Source organism: Galeopterus variegatus, unplaced genomic scaffold (assembly GCF_000696425.1).
Source record: "Galeopterus variegatus unplaced genomic scaffold, G_variegatus-3.0.2 Scaffold3561, whole genome shotgun sequence".
Taxonomy (NCBI): domain Eukaryota; kingdom Metazoa; phylum Chordata; class Mammalia; order Dermoptera; family Cynocephalidae; genus Galeopterus; species Galeopterus variegatus.
In genome coordinates this window covers 209,710-226,090 of record NW_007729672.1, presented here as the reverse complement: position 1 = coordinate 226,090, position 16,381 = coordinate 209,710, and the positions used below count along the sequence as shown (strand labels likewise).

Below are 16,381 nucleotides of genomic sequence, written 5' to 3'. Positions count from 1 at the left end.
TGAGGTCACCGGAGTGGGTCTTAATTCAATATTATTGGTGTCCTTTTAAATTCAGTATTATTATAATATGTTATAGTATATGTTATATTATAATGTATTATACATGTTATATTATATGTTGTAATTATATTATCTATTGTAATTCAATATTATTGATGTCCTCATAAAAAGGGTAAATTTGGACAAGAAACACACGCACATAACACACACACAGAAAGAATGCTATGTGACGACTGGAGTGATGCTCATACAAACCAAGGTATGCCAAAGACTGCAGGCAAACACTGGAAGCTAGAAGAGGCAAGAAAGAATTCTCTCCTAGAGCCATCAGAGAAAGCATAACCCTCCTGACACATTGATTTAGAACTTCTAGCCCCTAGAAAATAAATTTCTGTTGTTTTAAGCCACCGGTTTTTGGTACTTTTTTTTTTGACAGCACTAGAAAACTAATACAGGTATATTATACCTGGGAGTGGGATTGCTGGATCATAGGGAAACTCCATGCTTAACCCGTTGAGGAACTGCCAGATTGTTTTCCAAAGCAGGTACATCATTTGATTCAATTATTTTCCAAAAAATTAATGGTTTCAAAACCTCTCTCAAATGTAGAAAAGCTTTTCTATGTCTAAACTCACCCCCTACAGGTAATTCTTCCTCTGCCCCAAACATGGTGACATCTTCTTTACCACCAATTGTTAAACCTTCCTCCTATTTCCCTTAAAAAAGAACAGTAACAAATAGTTAAATCATCAATGCACTAGTAGGAGGAGGTATCTAGAATGAGCTGTGATTGGAGCTGCAGAGTAATCTTAAAGAGATTTGAAGTTGAAGACAGGTGAAGAGTAAATGGTACCAAACAGCAAGAAACTTTTTTTAAGTGGGGGGAGGGGGGGTGTAGGATTTCCTAGCTAAGAAGGAAAGAAAAAAAGGTGGCTTTTTCTTTAAGGAAGGGAGCCTGACCACAATGAGATATAAATACCATCTCTGGAAAAAGGTTGGCATGGTCGGATAGAGTACATCTTCTGGCAGAAACTTTGAAATTCCAAATTTCAATTTGTTGTTCTCCTAATGGAAACCTCAACTCTTCTTCAAACAATAAAGTACTATAGTCCACTTATGATGAAGTTGCCATGGATTGATGTCCCCCCAAAACTTAGTCTCCACTGTGACAGTGTAAAAAGGGTGAGAAATTCTATTATGGTAATTGAAAGGTGGGGCCTTGAAGAGGTGATTGGACTGTAGGACCATGCCATAGTGAATGGATTAATAATGGTGGTCAGGGGCATGGTTACGAGGGCTTAAAAGGAGAGCACGTGAGAGTCTCTCTCTCTCTGCTCCACCATTCTCACCATGTGAGACCCTGTGTCACCAAAGTCACCACCAAAGAAGGCTTTTACCATAAGTGTTCCCTGGACTTTGGACTTACCAGCCTCCAAATCTGTAAGCAATAAATTTTGTTTTCTTATAAATTACTAAGTTCCAGGTATTTTGTTATAAGCAACAGAAACAGACTAATACAGAAGTTACATATCATTTAATCAAATATCTGATTATCCTGAACAAGGAAGCACCATGTGCAGCCAATAAAGTTTTTAATAGATAATAAAGTCTGTAGATTTTAGATCTCTGCATGATTAATGGATGTGAGGTATATGAATAATGATTCGGCTCTTGGCCATGTTAAAAATTAGGGAAAAATAACCACATGCTAAAGATCATTTTGTTACCAATAACCTATTTCCACTTATTTCACATGCAATATCAACCTTTTCATTTTTTTATAGCTTCTTATAGGACAGCAAAGCAGAACAAAAAGGGGTGATGGAGAAATGCATTATACTAACAGCAAGCTAACTGCTGACAGTGATGAAACACAGGATAACAGCAGACAGTGCAGATCACTCAAAAAGCACAACCATCTGGAATTAGTGAAGGGGGAGAGGGGAACGAAAAATCTCCTGCAGGTGTCACAGTGCAATCATCAGTGCCCAAAATTGGTGAACTTGAGTCCTCAAAAGAGTTCATTTAGTTCATGTTACTTAAGAAGAAGGTAACTATACAGTATGTTTTATAGTGCATTTAGAATACGGCATCAAGTAGTTAAAATAAATTTAAGGTTACTGATTATCTCCAAGGTTTTTGAGTCAAACTAAATAAATAAGCCAACTATCCTTTTATTTTCCTTCCCTCTAACTTTCTCTCAATCAATGACTAAGCCTGGTCTAGAAAGAAAGGACTGGAATAAAAGAATTGCTCAGGGGGCCAAGCCCGTGGCGCACTCGGGAGAGTACGGCACTGGGAGCGCAGCAGCACTCCCACCGCGGGTTTGGATCCTATATAGGGATGACTGGTGCGCTCACAGCACTCACTGGCTGAGCGCGGTGCGGCCGGTCTCAAAAAGGACAAAAAAAAAAAAAAAAAAAGAATTGCTCAGGAAACCTAGGCCCAAAACCACAGCAATAATTGTTTGAAGAACCATTTCTACAATTTCTTCCCTTCCTAGCCTTCTTTCATCTTACAACAAAAGTCATATAATCCTTTAGATCAGTGCTTCTCAAAGTGTGGAACCCCAAACAGCAGTATCAGCATCACCTGAAAACTTCTAAGAAATGAAAATTCTCAGGCTGCACCCCAGATCTACTGATTCAGGAACTCCAAGGGTGGAACTGGCAATCTGTGTCATACTGAGCTCTCCTGGTGATTCTGATGCTCACTAAAGTTTGAGAACCATTGCTTCAGATAATATGAATATAAAAGGCATATGAGTTTTGATTTATAGAGCAAGATTAAGTCTAATGTGACAAAGGGGGATAAAGAAGGAAAGTCTATTATTTAAATAGTACATTATTAGCTTAATGTCTGGATTAAGGCCCACTTACAACATTTAGCGACCTCTAATAAGTAGTACATAAAGCTGGTACCTTCCAGATGTTTCAGGAGTGCCCTAGTGCTATTTCCATGAGCAGATATCAGAATGGTTTTTCCATTTAATACTTCAGGAGCAATCCTTTCATTCCAATAGGGAAGGAGTCTCTCCAGTACATCCTTTAAGCTTTCAGATCGTGGCAGTTGATCCAAGGGTACATCATATACTTTATACCTCCGGTCATTGTAGATTTCATGGTAGTAAGGATGAGATTGGTCAATGGGAGGTGGAGTCACGTTGTAGCTTCTTCTCCGGAGCCTCACTTATTCTTCACTATGTTTCAAAGCCATTTTCTCCCTGTTGAGACCAATCAAGGCTCCATAGTGATGCTCATTTAGATGCCAGGAGCTTTCCACGGGAACCCATTCCTGCCCCAACTCTTCCAGGATCAGCCAGGCTGTGTGGATGGACCGATTGAGGACGGATGTGAACACAAGATCAAACTCAAAATTTAGTGCTTTGAGTTGCTTCCCACAGTTCCGAGCTTCCTCCATTCCTTCACCGTTAAGTTTCTGATCCACCCAACTACAAAAACGATTCTCCTTATTCCAAGAACCCTCTCCATGTCTTAACATAATAAGTTTGTACTTGGACATGGCTGAGCTTCCCTGGTGTCTTCAAATGGGCTAATGTTCAAGGACAGCAATACATCTAGAAAGAGAAGACAAAAAATACAAGTTACATTCTTCATTCAACTGACTACCTGGGAATGGAAGCACAACTTTCTAAAGTAAACCAAAATTCCTCTGAAGAGTATTGACATCAGACATCCGGTAACTCACACACTGTGGTACATACAGGCATATTCTACAGATAATTAATTACAGGGAAGCTAGGTGACTTAAATTTTCTGATGGCTGGATAATATATTAATTGTACGATATAAAATAACAGAACACTTCATTCTAGTGGCATGCTGTCTTTCTGCCAGATAAAAAGGCAGTTTATGCTTACAGTAGAGAGGACTTAATAGAATGAATTATAGATGTCTAAAAGAATGACTAGTAGCTACTAGAAGGAACTCCTAGCTCTTAGCAGCTGACTCTACATTGAAGGCATCCTTCTTACTCTGCTTTTCCTCTGGTGGAAAAAGAAATATTTACCGGTCTCACCATTTTATTATAGATTCATTAAACATGTTAATTCAATAAACCACCACATATATCTGGTATGTATCACTGATTGGCAGCAACTAGCTCTTCAGTGCCACAGGCTACACCATATATGAGAAAATCTAAGGTACCTAAGACATCAGTTCAACATTCAAGCAGCATTAATGATTTAAAGCAATGTTAACACCAAATGTGGAACTCATCTAAATAGCATCTCACCTACCTCAAGATGGAACTGTTGGTGGGAATAAATCCGGATGCAAAACATGCTATCAAATGCAAGCAGCTGAGAGCTGCTGCCTGTAGAAACAGATTAACAGGAGCAGGTCTATAGGAGTAAGAGGAGCCATACTGATAAGGAGGTCCTGCCTCTTCCTCCCCAACCCTCCAGACACCCACACATATCAGCCATCTTAGCAAAAGGACAGGCAACCCCAAAGCATTTCTGAACTCCCCACATTTAAGCTACTGGCCCAAAGATCTGCTCGGCCTACTCTGTTCCCTGGAGAATCTGCAGACCTGGCTGGTTCGGCCTGCCTTCACTCTCCTTGTAGTGGACACATCTACACTGACAAATGTTCTCTGCCTCCACCGTAGTGTTTTCCACGCTGGGTAGTAAAGATTATATGAGCGTTGGGGCCTGGTTTGCCATTCTTGGCAACTTCCATTAGCTGGAGATTTAATGTCCCACTTAAACTGTGATTCACACTGAGTTATATAACCATCAGTGACAAAGTTAATTGGAATTTAGTTCTAGTTTCTACCTTTCTTTAGTAATTCCTAGAGATTCTGAAGGGGAAAAAGTCTCTAAGATAAGGCTTCCTGTTTCAGTAGATTTGAGAGTAGCTGAAAGACTACAGCAATTGGGGTTATGATTTCCCTTTCTTGTCAAGCATCAGACCTGAAGCTTTAGTGCACACGGAGCAAGGAATCAAAAGGGTAACCAGAAGAGCCTGAGCTCGAGGCTCAGGTGAAGATACCTCAGGAGCTGTGAATTTCCAGGGAGGGAGCATGAGGGCTCTACCCTCAGTCTAGGAGGGCATCAGGGTAGCAGAACAGAGAAGGAAGGAAAGGCATCTGAGCAGTGTGTTGACAGGTTACTGCCTATGCCCAGGGGCAGAATAATTAGAAGGCTAATGAAGCTCAAGCTTCAGGGCCCCTCACCTGGGAGGGACAAAGCAAGGAATTCACATGGATGGGGAGGGGGAGAGTTTAATTTGCAAAAAAAAGATATTTCTGTATTGCTTCTTTAAAAAGCCCCAATCCACAAAGTAGTAGAAGCTTCAGGTCAATCAAAAACTGGATGTAACCATTTATCGTTTTTGGTGGTAGTAGAGGAGGTGGATGGAGAAAAAAAGAAGCAAACTGTCATTTATTCCTCTATCTCCCTCCTTAGCTTGTCTTGTCAAGTGAGAAGCCTTCATAAGCTAATAAAGCTATTTTCCATTCAAATGAAGAAGGGCATGGTGGACAAATTTTGTAGGCAGAAGCAATTTTGTCATCTTTTGACTATGAACAATACATCAAGGGAACAAAAAACTGTAGCAATAACAAACACTTAGGCACCCACGACCAAGCTTTGCAGTCTCTTAATCCGCTATATTTTCTTACTTTACTTAAAATAAAAATTTTTTTTACTCATATATATATATGAGTATATATATTGGAGCAGAGGAACAGTACTGCAGACACAAGAACTATGGAAATATATACCTTCCCCTCACTCTGACGTATAGGAGGTGAATATAGGATAAAGTACCAAATTGGTATGTCTATCTCAGGTAAACAAAAAGGCACTTGCCTCTCTCCTTCTTGGCACTATCAACTGACTTCCCGTTTAACTAACTGCTGAATATTGACAAAGGGGCTGTTGAGGTTAAAGTATGTAAACTTTAAGATTTCAGTCACTGTCCCTTGGAGTTAGTTAACCAAGTATCTACCAACAAACACATAACACTGCAGTCGGTTTGATTTAAAGTTTAAGGCAAGGGTTGCAAACTCAAATGCTTATGATGGCCAGATAGATGAGGGAAGAAGAGTGCTGCTGGACTAGGGCAGTGGTGAGAACAGTGGTGAACTGCAGGGAATGTACATGTTTCTCCAATGGAGACAACACCTGTGTAAACGGATGAAGCTTTCCTTTAACCTCTCACTGAATCAAGAACATCATTCTTAGAACTTTTCTGAAAAACAAGGAGATGCGACCACTCATACAGAAGACTGGGAGAATGTAAGACCTAGAGTCAAACCATAGAGAACCTATGGATTCTATGAGTAAATAAATATTTTTTAAAAAACTAAAATAATCATTTCAGTGCCTAAAAGTTCACATATGAGTAGCTACTACTTAGCTCCAGGCTATCTCCCTTTGAAACTGAGGAACCAGGGTTTCTAGATCTTCCAATTTTTAAAAAAACTGGAAATGTGCATTTTTATGTGATATCTGATTTAAATATTAGCAACTAATATTAACACATTTTTTAAATGTGAGCAAACAAAACATGCCTGCAGGCTAGATTGTGTCTGCTTGTTTATGACCTCTGACTTAGAGGGAAATCTTCTCCCAGGCCACAGATGAACACTGAGGCCACCATCACTCAGGAGATGGTCAGAACCCAAGCCTCAGCTGGCCGGTTAGCTCAGTTGGTTAGAGTGTAGCCTTATAACATTAAGGTCACAGGTTTAGATCCCCTTACCGTCCAGCCGCCGGGGGGGGGAGGGGCGGGTGGGCAGGAACCAAGCCTTCAGACCTCTTACTCTAGCTATCCTCTGTTATTGTCCAACCCATCCTTTCAAAGGACCAACCCTCTAATCCCCATAATGCTTGGGGCTTTCCTCTTCCTGACTCACCTTTACAGACCTCCTTAACCAAGCCCTTTACTGGTGCCCTGTAGAATTCCCAGCTCTGATCTAACCTCCCACTCAGCTTTGAATTTCAGCTGAGCTGAAAACAAACTAAACTGAAAACAATCCCTCCCCAGGTGACACTGCGTCTCTCTTGAGTGGAGGGTGCTCATGCCTTATACTCTAGCATCAGAATCAGGTGATGGACAAGGTCCTACTCCCTCACAGTGGTATTTCCAGACCAAATGTCCCCTCCCCTACTGTTGGGAAAATAGAATAATTTAATCAGCCCCCCTCACCTTGGGTCTGATTGGGGGTGGTGTGGCACATTCTTTGTAAATAAGTTTGTGTGGGTGGAGTTAGTGCGTATGTACGTAGTGGCCAGTTGGCTGGCATTTTACTGCCTTGGGCATCCACCCCATGCCGCCATGCTCTCGAACCTACCACTCCAAGGACCTTTGCAGGTTACCTAGCTTGGAGACCTGTGTGTGAAGGGTTTGTGAGCCAGTCTGGACAATGGGCTTGAGGGGTCTGTGAGCTCCAGACGCAGCCCTAGCTCGACCCCTACCATCTTAGGGTGGGGGTTGTTTTGATGCTGATAGTCTTGCTGTATTCAGCTGTAGGTCTCTTGCCCTCATTTTTTACCTGCAAACTTCCTAAAAATTGCACATCTTATTTAAAACCTTAAATTTCTTCCTGTTGGTCTTAGTACAAAATGCAAAATCCTTAACGTGAGCTGTAAGGCTTGGTTTTTATTTCCTTGGGTGTGCCAGGTTCTTTCTTGCCTCAGTGGTTTTGGCACATGTTGTATCCAACACAGACCCTTATCTGTCACCTCTTCCCCTCCACTGCTGCTGCCCCTCCCTGCTTGAAGTACCCTCTAGTCATCCTCTGGATCAGCTGTGTCCAATCAAAGTATAATGCAAGCCACATGTAATTTTAAATTTTTCTTTTTTTTTTTTTTCCTTTTTGTCTTTTTTTCGTGACCGGTAACGGGATCGCAACCCTCAGTGTCGCGCCCGTACTGCGACGGGCAACGGGATCGCAACCCTCAGTGTCGCGCCCGTACTGCGACGGGCAACGGGATCGCAACCCTCAGTGTTTTTTTTTTTTTCCTTTTTGTCTTTTTTTCGTGACCGGTAACGGGATCGCAACCCTCAGTGTCGCGCCCACACCGCGCTCAACCAGTGAGCAGACCGGTCTCTATATAGGACCCGAACCCTTGGCGGGAGCGCCGCCGCACTCCCAAGTGCTGCACTCTACCGAGTGCGCCACCAGGCCGGCCCCTAAATTTTTCTAAAAGCAGGGCCGGCCTGTGGCTCACTCGGGAGAGTGTGGTGCTGATAACACCAAGGAAGGCCACAGGTTCAGATCCCATATAGGGATGGCCAGTTAGCTCACTGGATGAGTGTGGTGCTGACACCAAGTCAAGGGTTAAGATCTCCTTACTGGTCATCTTTTAAAAAATTAAAGATAAAATTTTCTAAAAAGCCACATTAAAAAATAAAAACAGGTAGAATTAATTTTAAAAATACATTTTACTTAATCCTATCGGTCCAAAATACTATCATTTCAACATGATCCATATAAAAATTATTAAGTATTTTACGTTATTTTTTTCATAGTAAGTCTGGAACCTGATATGTATTTTATACTGACAGCACATCTCAATTTGGACTAGCCACATTTCAAGTGCTTAATAGCCACATGTGACCAGAGCTACCATATCAGGCAGTGTAGCTTCAGAGCTCAGCTTAAATGTTATTTCCTCTAGGCCAGTGTTTGTCAAACTTTAATGCATATCAAAATCACCAGGAGAACTGGTTAAAACAGATTGCTGGGCCCCACCTCCAGAGCTTGATTTATTAGGTCTAGGGTAAGCCTGAGAATCTGCATGTCTAGCAAGCTCCTAGGGGATGCTGACACTGCTGGTCTGAGGGCCATGCTTTGAGTACCTCTGCTTCAAGCACACTTCTCTGGCCTTCCTCCTCGCCCACTGGGAAGTAGCTCAGGCCTGCCTGTTACACACTCTGGCAGCACCCTGCACCCTGCTTCATCAGTTGATGCTCTCTTGATGGATCACTTGTGCAGATTACTTCTTCATGTCTACACTCCCTGTTGGACTATAAACTGCATTAAGATACTTCTTACTCACTGCTGCATCTCTCCAGTATGCCACTGGCATGCCACTTGACACATATGAGACACTGAGTTGGTGTACTGGCTGAATCAAAGTCAGTTAGACAAAAACGCTTAGATTGTGTTAATGAGGCTAAGGCTTCACAGTTTAGGTGGTAACTGCCAAAGTAAAAACAGTCAGTTGGCAGGGCTAAGATATTAGGAAGCTTTAACTCAAGAATCCCGGTGTATTTAATGGCAAAGCAGAAGCCAAAAATAATTATCCACTACAGTTTTGTACCCTGTACTTTTGCACTGTAAATTTAGTATGTTCATGGATGGCGATAACCTCCAGAAAAAATGGAGATTCCGATTGACTTGTTCAAAAACACATGGCCACTAAATGGCAAACTGGGACTGCAATCCAGGTCTTCTGCTACCAATCCCTGTGCTCCTTCTTCCTCACCACTGAAGATGTCAGAATCTTGGTTTGAGGATCTAGGCTCACCTGGCTTCACTTCACAGGAGCATCTCCAGTCACAACTTGTCCTTTCAATCCCAGGCAGCCATTTGTATGTAAAATACATACAAACAAGGTGAGTGCAGAGGAGGGCTCAGCTTATTACTGCTCCTGAGAACAACCTCAAGGCCCAGGGTCAAGTCAGGCAATAGTCACCCCAACTTAAAGAGGTACCTTACTAAGAATATATACTCCCCACCCCCAAATTAAAAACGAATCTTTAAACCCCCAAGCTTTGTTTTTTGGTTTTGTTTTTGGTAAAGCCCACCACCCTGCAGTTGGTTCTTAAGGTTTATCCCTTAAGAACCCTCATTCATCCCTCAGCAAGAGTTACCGTCACTTAAATTAAGCACTAACTTTAATCAATAATTTTCTTCATGGCAAAAACGGGCCACATAGATTATTGAGTTTTCATTTCCCAGAGCTTCCTCGTTTTTAAAGTATGGTCTGGCTTGAAGAAAAAGTTTACCGAACAAACATGTCTTCTACGCGACTCTATCTCATCCTTCCTCCCCTTCCTCTTCGCTATCTTTCCTTCCTTCCAGCCTTATACCTTTTTAGTCCCATGACACCTAACTTGTGCCTTGCCCACTCTACTGAAATGGTCTCTCAGAAGACTACAGGTTAGTTATTTCTCTCAGGACTCAGATTGCTTTGACCCCTCTGAAGCTGACTACTTCCATCAAGGAAAAAAAAATCTAAGATTTCAGTGATGCATTTCCTCCAGCTCTTACCACTGTTGCACCCTGGTCTTAGTCTCTGTATTTTCTTACCTACCTGTAACAGTACTGTGACAATGATGATATTTGTCATAGCAGCTGGCATTCATAGAGTGCTCACCATGTATTTGGGACTGTGAATCCTCAACGACCATTCCCTGGAATAGTTCTATAATTGCCCCCACCAAGGTAACACAGGTTGTAACTGGTAGAGCTGGAATTCAATCTCAGGCAGGCTAGACCCCAAAGCCTACACCTAGATCTTGAACCATTCTGCTACACTGCCACATTGGAACCCATGACTCTGTCCTCAGTCCTTGGAAACCCAACCTTCTTACTACGTTAATCACATTAAAATGGATGATTCATAAATTGAAAGCCCCAAATACTCAGTTTCCCCAGCCTGGTCAATTAATTCATTCTTCAAATGTGTTGCAAACCCCATGAATTATAATGAAGTGTGTGTATGTGTGTATCACTAAAGTTGAAAGTAATTCATACCATGAGAAAGCACTTTATTTGTAAGGGAGGTGGAAAGGGAGAGATTATTTCTAAGTAAGGCTTCATGGATATGATACTATCTAAAGTGGATTTGGAAAGATATTTAAGATTTAGATTTACAGAGAGGAAAGAAAAAAGGAATTCTATCCTAAGAGAACAGGGATGGTGACCAAGAAAGAGGTGCATATAGAGAATGGTGAGCCCATTCAAACTGGCTGCAGTATAGATAGGGTGACCATACATCCTAATTTGCCTAGAACAGTATTGCTTTCGGCCTGTTTCCCCAGCATAATTATTACTAGGGCCCCTTTCACACTTAAAGTGTCCATTTGGAAAATTATATGGTCACCCTAAGTATAGGATATAACCAGGAAGTAGGAGGAGACTAGCCTAGAAAGATAAGAGTGATGATGGCCCAAGGACCTGTGCCAAAGAATGTAGGCTCTTCTATAAATATTGAGACATCATTAAAGGTTTAATAGCATGCATTTTAGGAGGACCAGGCAGCACTCACACATACAGAGAAAGACGGGAAAAACCAGGGGTATGAATACTAGTTGTGAGGTTTTTGCAATAATTCTGGTAACATATAATAAACACCTGGACCCAGATAGTGGCTGTTGAAAGGGGATGAAAGAGATAAATGTGAAAGACACTATAAGCTTAGCTATTAGCACTTTTTCTGTAAAAAGCCAAATAATAAATTTTTTATGCTTTGTGGGCTATATGGTCTCAGTCACAACTATGTACAATTGTAGTTGAAAGCAGCTGTAGACAATACATAGATGAAAAATTGTGGCTGTTTTCCAATAAAACTATGTATGGATACTGCAGTGGATTGAATTGTGTCCCCCCAAAATTTAAAATGTTGGAGGTTTGATCCCTACTGTGACAATGTTAAGAGGGTGGGAAATCATATTATGGTAACTGAAAGGTAGGGCCTTGAAGAGGTGTTTAGATTGTGAAGACCTTGCTATAACGAATGGATTAAACCATTTGATGGTGTAATGGCAGTCTTTAAAAGGAGAGCACGTGAGTCTCTCCCTCTCTGCTCTGCCATTCTGCCATGTAAGGCCCCTGAGTTAATGCCAATGAAGGCTCTCACCAGATGTGTTTCCTGGCCTTTGGACTTCCCAGCCTCTGAAACTGTAAGCAATGTCAATTTCTTTGTAAATTACCCAGTTTTGTGTATTTTGTTATAAGCAACAGAAACGAACTAATACGGACACCAAAATTAGAATTTCATATAATTTTCACGTACATAAAATATTACTATTATTTCAGCTATTTAAAAAGTAAAAAACCATTTATAGCATGAAGGCAGTACAAAAACAGGTAGTGGTCCAGAAGGCCTTAGTATGCCAATCCCTGGCTTAGCTGGACCCCATACTCAGATCTACTAATCACATCAGCATTTTAAACCTTTAATGAAGCATCCTGTCATCTGATAATCCCTGCATTATTAAATCACCAGATTATATTCTTGGCTAGAACTGCAAGTAACTCGAGTGATGGAATGCCATTCACAATTGTTCTTATCCCTTACAGAAGACAATACTGGGCACACTTAAATCAGTCTAAGTACTCTACTTTTGCTTAACTGCATTATTTAGGAATTGGTTCAAGATAAAACTACAGGAAGAAAAGTGATTTGTCTTGTTAATCTCCTTCCAAAATATAATCTGCCATTTTGACACACTTTATTTACCCCTGTTAGACAACTTCACAATATATGTCACAGTGCCTAACACTTCCGGTGAAAGTACACTTGCTCAGGAGTAAGTGCTATGCAACTGCCTTGACAATTAGGAAACAAATAAGTGATTCAAAAGGCATACGTTGCAGGTGATATAACTTTCAAAACCTCTCACTATACGAGTATATGTATACAAATTCCATCTAAATTCTCTATAAAGCAAAACATATTCCACAAATGCCCCATACAATCGAAGTTATATTTCAAGATTGGCATTCTTTTGGCAAGCAGAGACAAAGAGCATAAACAGGGGAATGATGCACATGCAAAGGCACTGCATGTTACTTCTATAATATTTTCAGAACCTCAAAGTAGTTTCAAAAAATGTAGTATGACCATCTTGCTGCTGTTTTCTACTCCTGCCCCTAATTAAAACACGCAATTTCACACACTCTTCCCCTCATAACTGAGGCTCATCCTGTCTTCTAAACTAACACTCCTGGGACTTTGCTTCCTCCCTTCCTCAAGTGTTTGAAATTAATAATGTTTAAAACTATTATCAGAACTCACGAACAGGTGGGGCAAATTAAAGAGTAAAGTCCAGCCTAAAAATTACGTTTTGCTTCTGTTTCCAAAAATTGAGCAAGAAATTTGATCTTATATAATATATATTGTTGAAGTAATATAAAATAAGGGACATAGAACCAGAACCACTTTGATCTAAAGCTTATACTTAAATATTAAATATTCAATTGCTACCCTAGACTATTCAGATGTTTTCCTTGGTCCAAATCCTCAATGCATAGCTTTGAGTAATTTGTAACCCCCACTGCATTAAGAATTTAACTTTGTAGAAGATGAGCTGGCTATAAAAGTATCTGAGAGAGAGACAGGTTAACCTTGTCTCTGACAAATTAAAAAGGAACAGTTGTCAAGGGAAATGAAATCAGGAGCTCAGTTCCTTAAAGCTTTGAGAGTCAACAAAATATTCCTTCCCCAAAATCAAGTTCAATATTAAAAGTTCAAACATGACTATACCTTAAAGTATCTACAGTGTTCCATGGTCTATTACTTTTCCTAAAGCTTTACAGTAACTTTTCCATTTGTATTTGCAGTTATAAGACCATCTCTTCATTGGGAGCAAATGCTATCACTCACAGGTGTTTTCCAGGCAATATAACCCTCTCATTCTCCAACTTTAATCTACTGACATCCCCTACTGATCACTTGTTACAAGGGTAACAAATCATAGCAGGTAGACTCCTACTAACAGAGAAGAGATGCACATGTGTAATGAGATATGTATTTTCCTGGCGCACACTGCTTGTTCCAGCCTGCACGGCATCACCAGTGTGCACAACACACACTCATGGCACCTCCTTCCTTTCTCTGGTCACTTACTTCCCCAGGGTAGTAACTTTTGTCAACCCAAACTATTTCCACCAAACGCCAAAGTGTGAAGTTGAAAAACCTAGACATGAGCCCAGCTCTGCTACTTATTGAAAGAATGATCCTGAATAAATTTGGACCTCAGGTTCCATATTCCCCAAAATGAGGATAATGATACTGTTCTCAAGAGGCGATCAGTAAGATTAAATGAGATTATGGTGAAACACTCTACCGAAAAGTGAGAGGTAGAATGGAGCAGACTTGGACTAACTCATGAAGATTGGCACAGATCTCAGGCCCATCAAAGTGATCCTTTCTTGCTGATGCTATGAGTAGAAGTGAAAGCTGAGAATAAAGTAAAATGAGGGAAGGGTTTAGAGAGAAGCTTTAACTAAACAGTGGAAGGAGAAATGCAATCAATAGTGGAAGGAGGAAGGCAATCAACAGCAGAAGGAGAAATGCAATCAAATGTTGCGGGGTGGGAGAAGGTAATGGTAAAACAAGTCCTAGAAGCATACCAAATACTAAGTAATATTCCACAATCCAAATGCTTTAGTGAAGTGGATAACAATTTATATTCTATGAAGTATGTTTTTCCCATATTTATGGCCAAGTTTCAGTGCAAGCATTTTGTTAAGTAATACTTTTTGTCCTGTTTTCCCATGTAAACAACCCCTCACATCAGATTTTATTTCAAGGATGTTCAAGAAACCGTTCAGTTCAAACATTCATGTGTCGTCTTTCTCCTGGCACCAGGATGCACAAAGATGTATCAATCATTTTAAATGAAATGTGCCTCAATCTCAACTAACCATAGGAGGTGAAAGAGGAAGAGAGACTAAAAGACCTGCCCAAACACTAACCATGGTTGCCTCTGAGAAATGGAATTAAAGGTTACATTTTCTGCCACATTACACTTCTGTACTCTCCAAATTTTTGTTTGGTTTAGTCTAAATACAGACACAAAAGGACATGTCCTTGAAGCTGGGAACTTTTATTTGCTAACAGATTGGTAGAGAATTTACTGTAATGTGGTGAAAACTGTCTAATCACTTTTATGAAAAAAATTTTTTAATCATCTTTATTTTAAAACAGACTTTTAATACAGGCAAAGACCTCAGAAATAATGTAATGCAACACTTGATTTTTAAAGATGCAAAAATTAAGTCAGAGTTGAAATGATTTCTTTAAGATCACACCAATAGTAACAGTTTCAGAACTAAAACCAAGATGTCTTGACTTCTAACTCAGAGCTCCTTCCAGTACAGCATTTGTTTGAGGTATGGTTCTCTAAAGTCCACCATCATCTGGGGAGCATCTATGGTATATGAGGTGCTATAGGAATACAAAAACGAATGAAACCTAGTCCCTGGACTCAGGAGAGAGAGTTTTAAAATAAAAGACAAACTGACACGAGTTCTGCTTTTTGAATCTACTTAGTACCTACTGGTGAAACACAGCGTTTGATCCCTACCTCCCCCCAGGAATCCACATTCAGTCTGTTAACCTTCTAGTACTACTCACAAGTTACAAATCAGTTCTGGATAATTTGGAGGGGTGGCGGTAGGGGAATGAGTTCTAAGCTAGTTAACAACCAATTATCCTTCAAAGCTTAACTGTGAACTTCAATTATGCATTTCTATTGACCTTCTCTAGTGTAATACCAGCCCCCATCCCTTAGAAAACAGAGAAATACACTTTTTGATTTTTAGTGGTTCTAAAAACCTGTGATTTGGCTCCAGACTCCAGTGCTCCATAAAACCATTGCCTATATTCACCCCGTTCTCCTTTCGTGGTATTCAGGCATTTTCTACCTTCTCACGCACAATGTCAGGGCCAGGTCTGCCATGGCCCTAAATAGCGCGGCAGAGCCCTGCTTCTTTCCAGGCACCCTTACTATGGAAGAGGCACCGCCACTCCGCGCCTCACGCGTCCAGGGGACAGCAGTTCTTCATTCCCTTCAACTTCTATTTATTCTTGCCGTCAAGTCACCCCTACCGGGGCGGGTTCCTCCTTTCAGCTGACAGAACTGCGCCTGCCTGAGAGGCTCATTCTGAGAAAGGGACATCGGAGGGTACCCGGGGGGTCCGGGAGGGTCGCAGGTTGAGGGGTGCAGTGGGCACCAGATGCTCACCGAAGACTAAACCGGGGGGAGGAAAGGAATTGGCTTCCTCCGCATCCTCAAATAAAACATACATCACTTAAAAATGGAAACGGTCGCGACAGTAATATTCTAAAACGAAACCACTCACCTGCAAAGAGGCCACCAGCAGCCGCTCCTCGGGGCCGCCGAACGGCCGGTGCCTCCAACGACTCATCGCTCCAGCCGGCATCGGCGTTCTTTTCTAGCCCCACAGCCAGAAGGGGCCGTTCCTAGAGCTCTGCCTATTGAAGGGGTGAGCTGTCATTCATCGACGGTCCCGCCCTACTCCCGGGACCGGCCTAGGTCTTTTCCGTTTTCCAAATCCCTAGGGTGAGAAGGGAGGCTCTGATTGGCTTGCTGCGGAGACGAGCACACCCCTAGACCAGTCAGAAGCTGGCTTCGACACCGGTGGG

At 41.3% G+C, this 16,381-nt stretch overlaps 1 protein-coding gene across 1 annotated transcript; it reads right to left on the bottom strand.

Annotated features, from left to right (window-relative positions):
- Positions 1 to 2,921: 2,921 nt before the first annotated feature.
- Positions 2,922 to 16,165, bottom strand: LOC103601037 (bisphosphoglycerate mutase-like; the record flags this gene model as incomplete). The annotated part of the gene is given in 2 exon segments (XM_008585412.1): positions 2,922 to 3,577; positions 16,078 to 16,165. A coding segment is annotated over 1 exon segment (601 nt), but the record flags the coding sequence as incomplete, so codon positions are not given.
- Between the last annotated feature and the right edge of the window lie 216 nt (positions 16,166 to 16,381).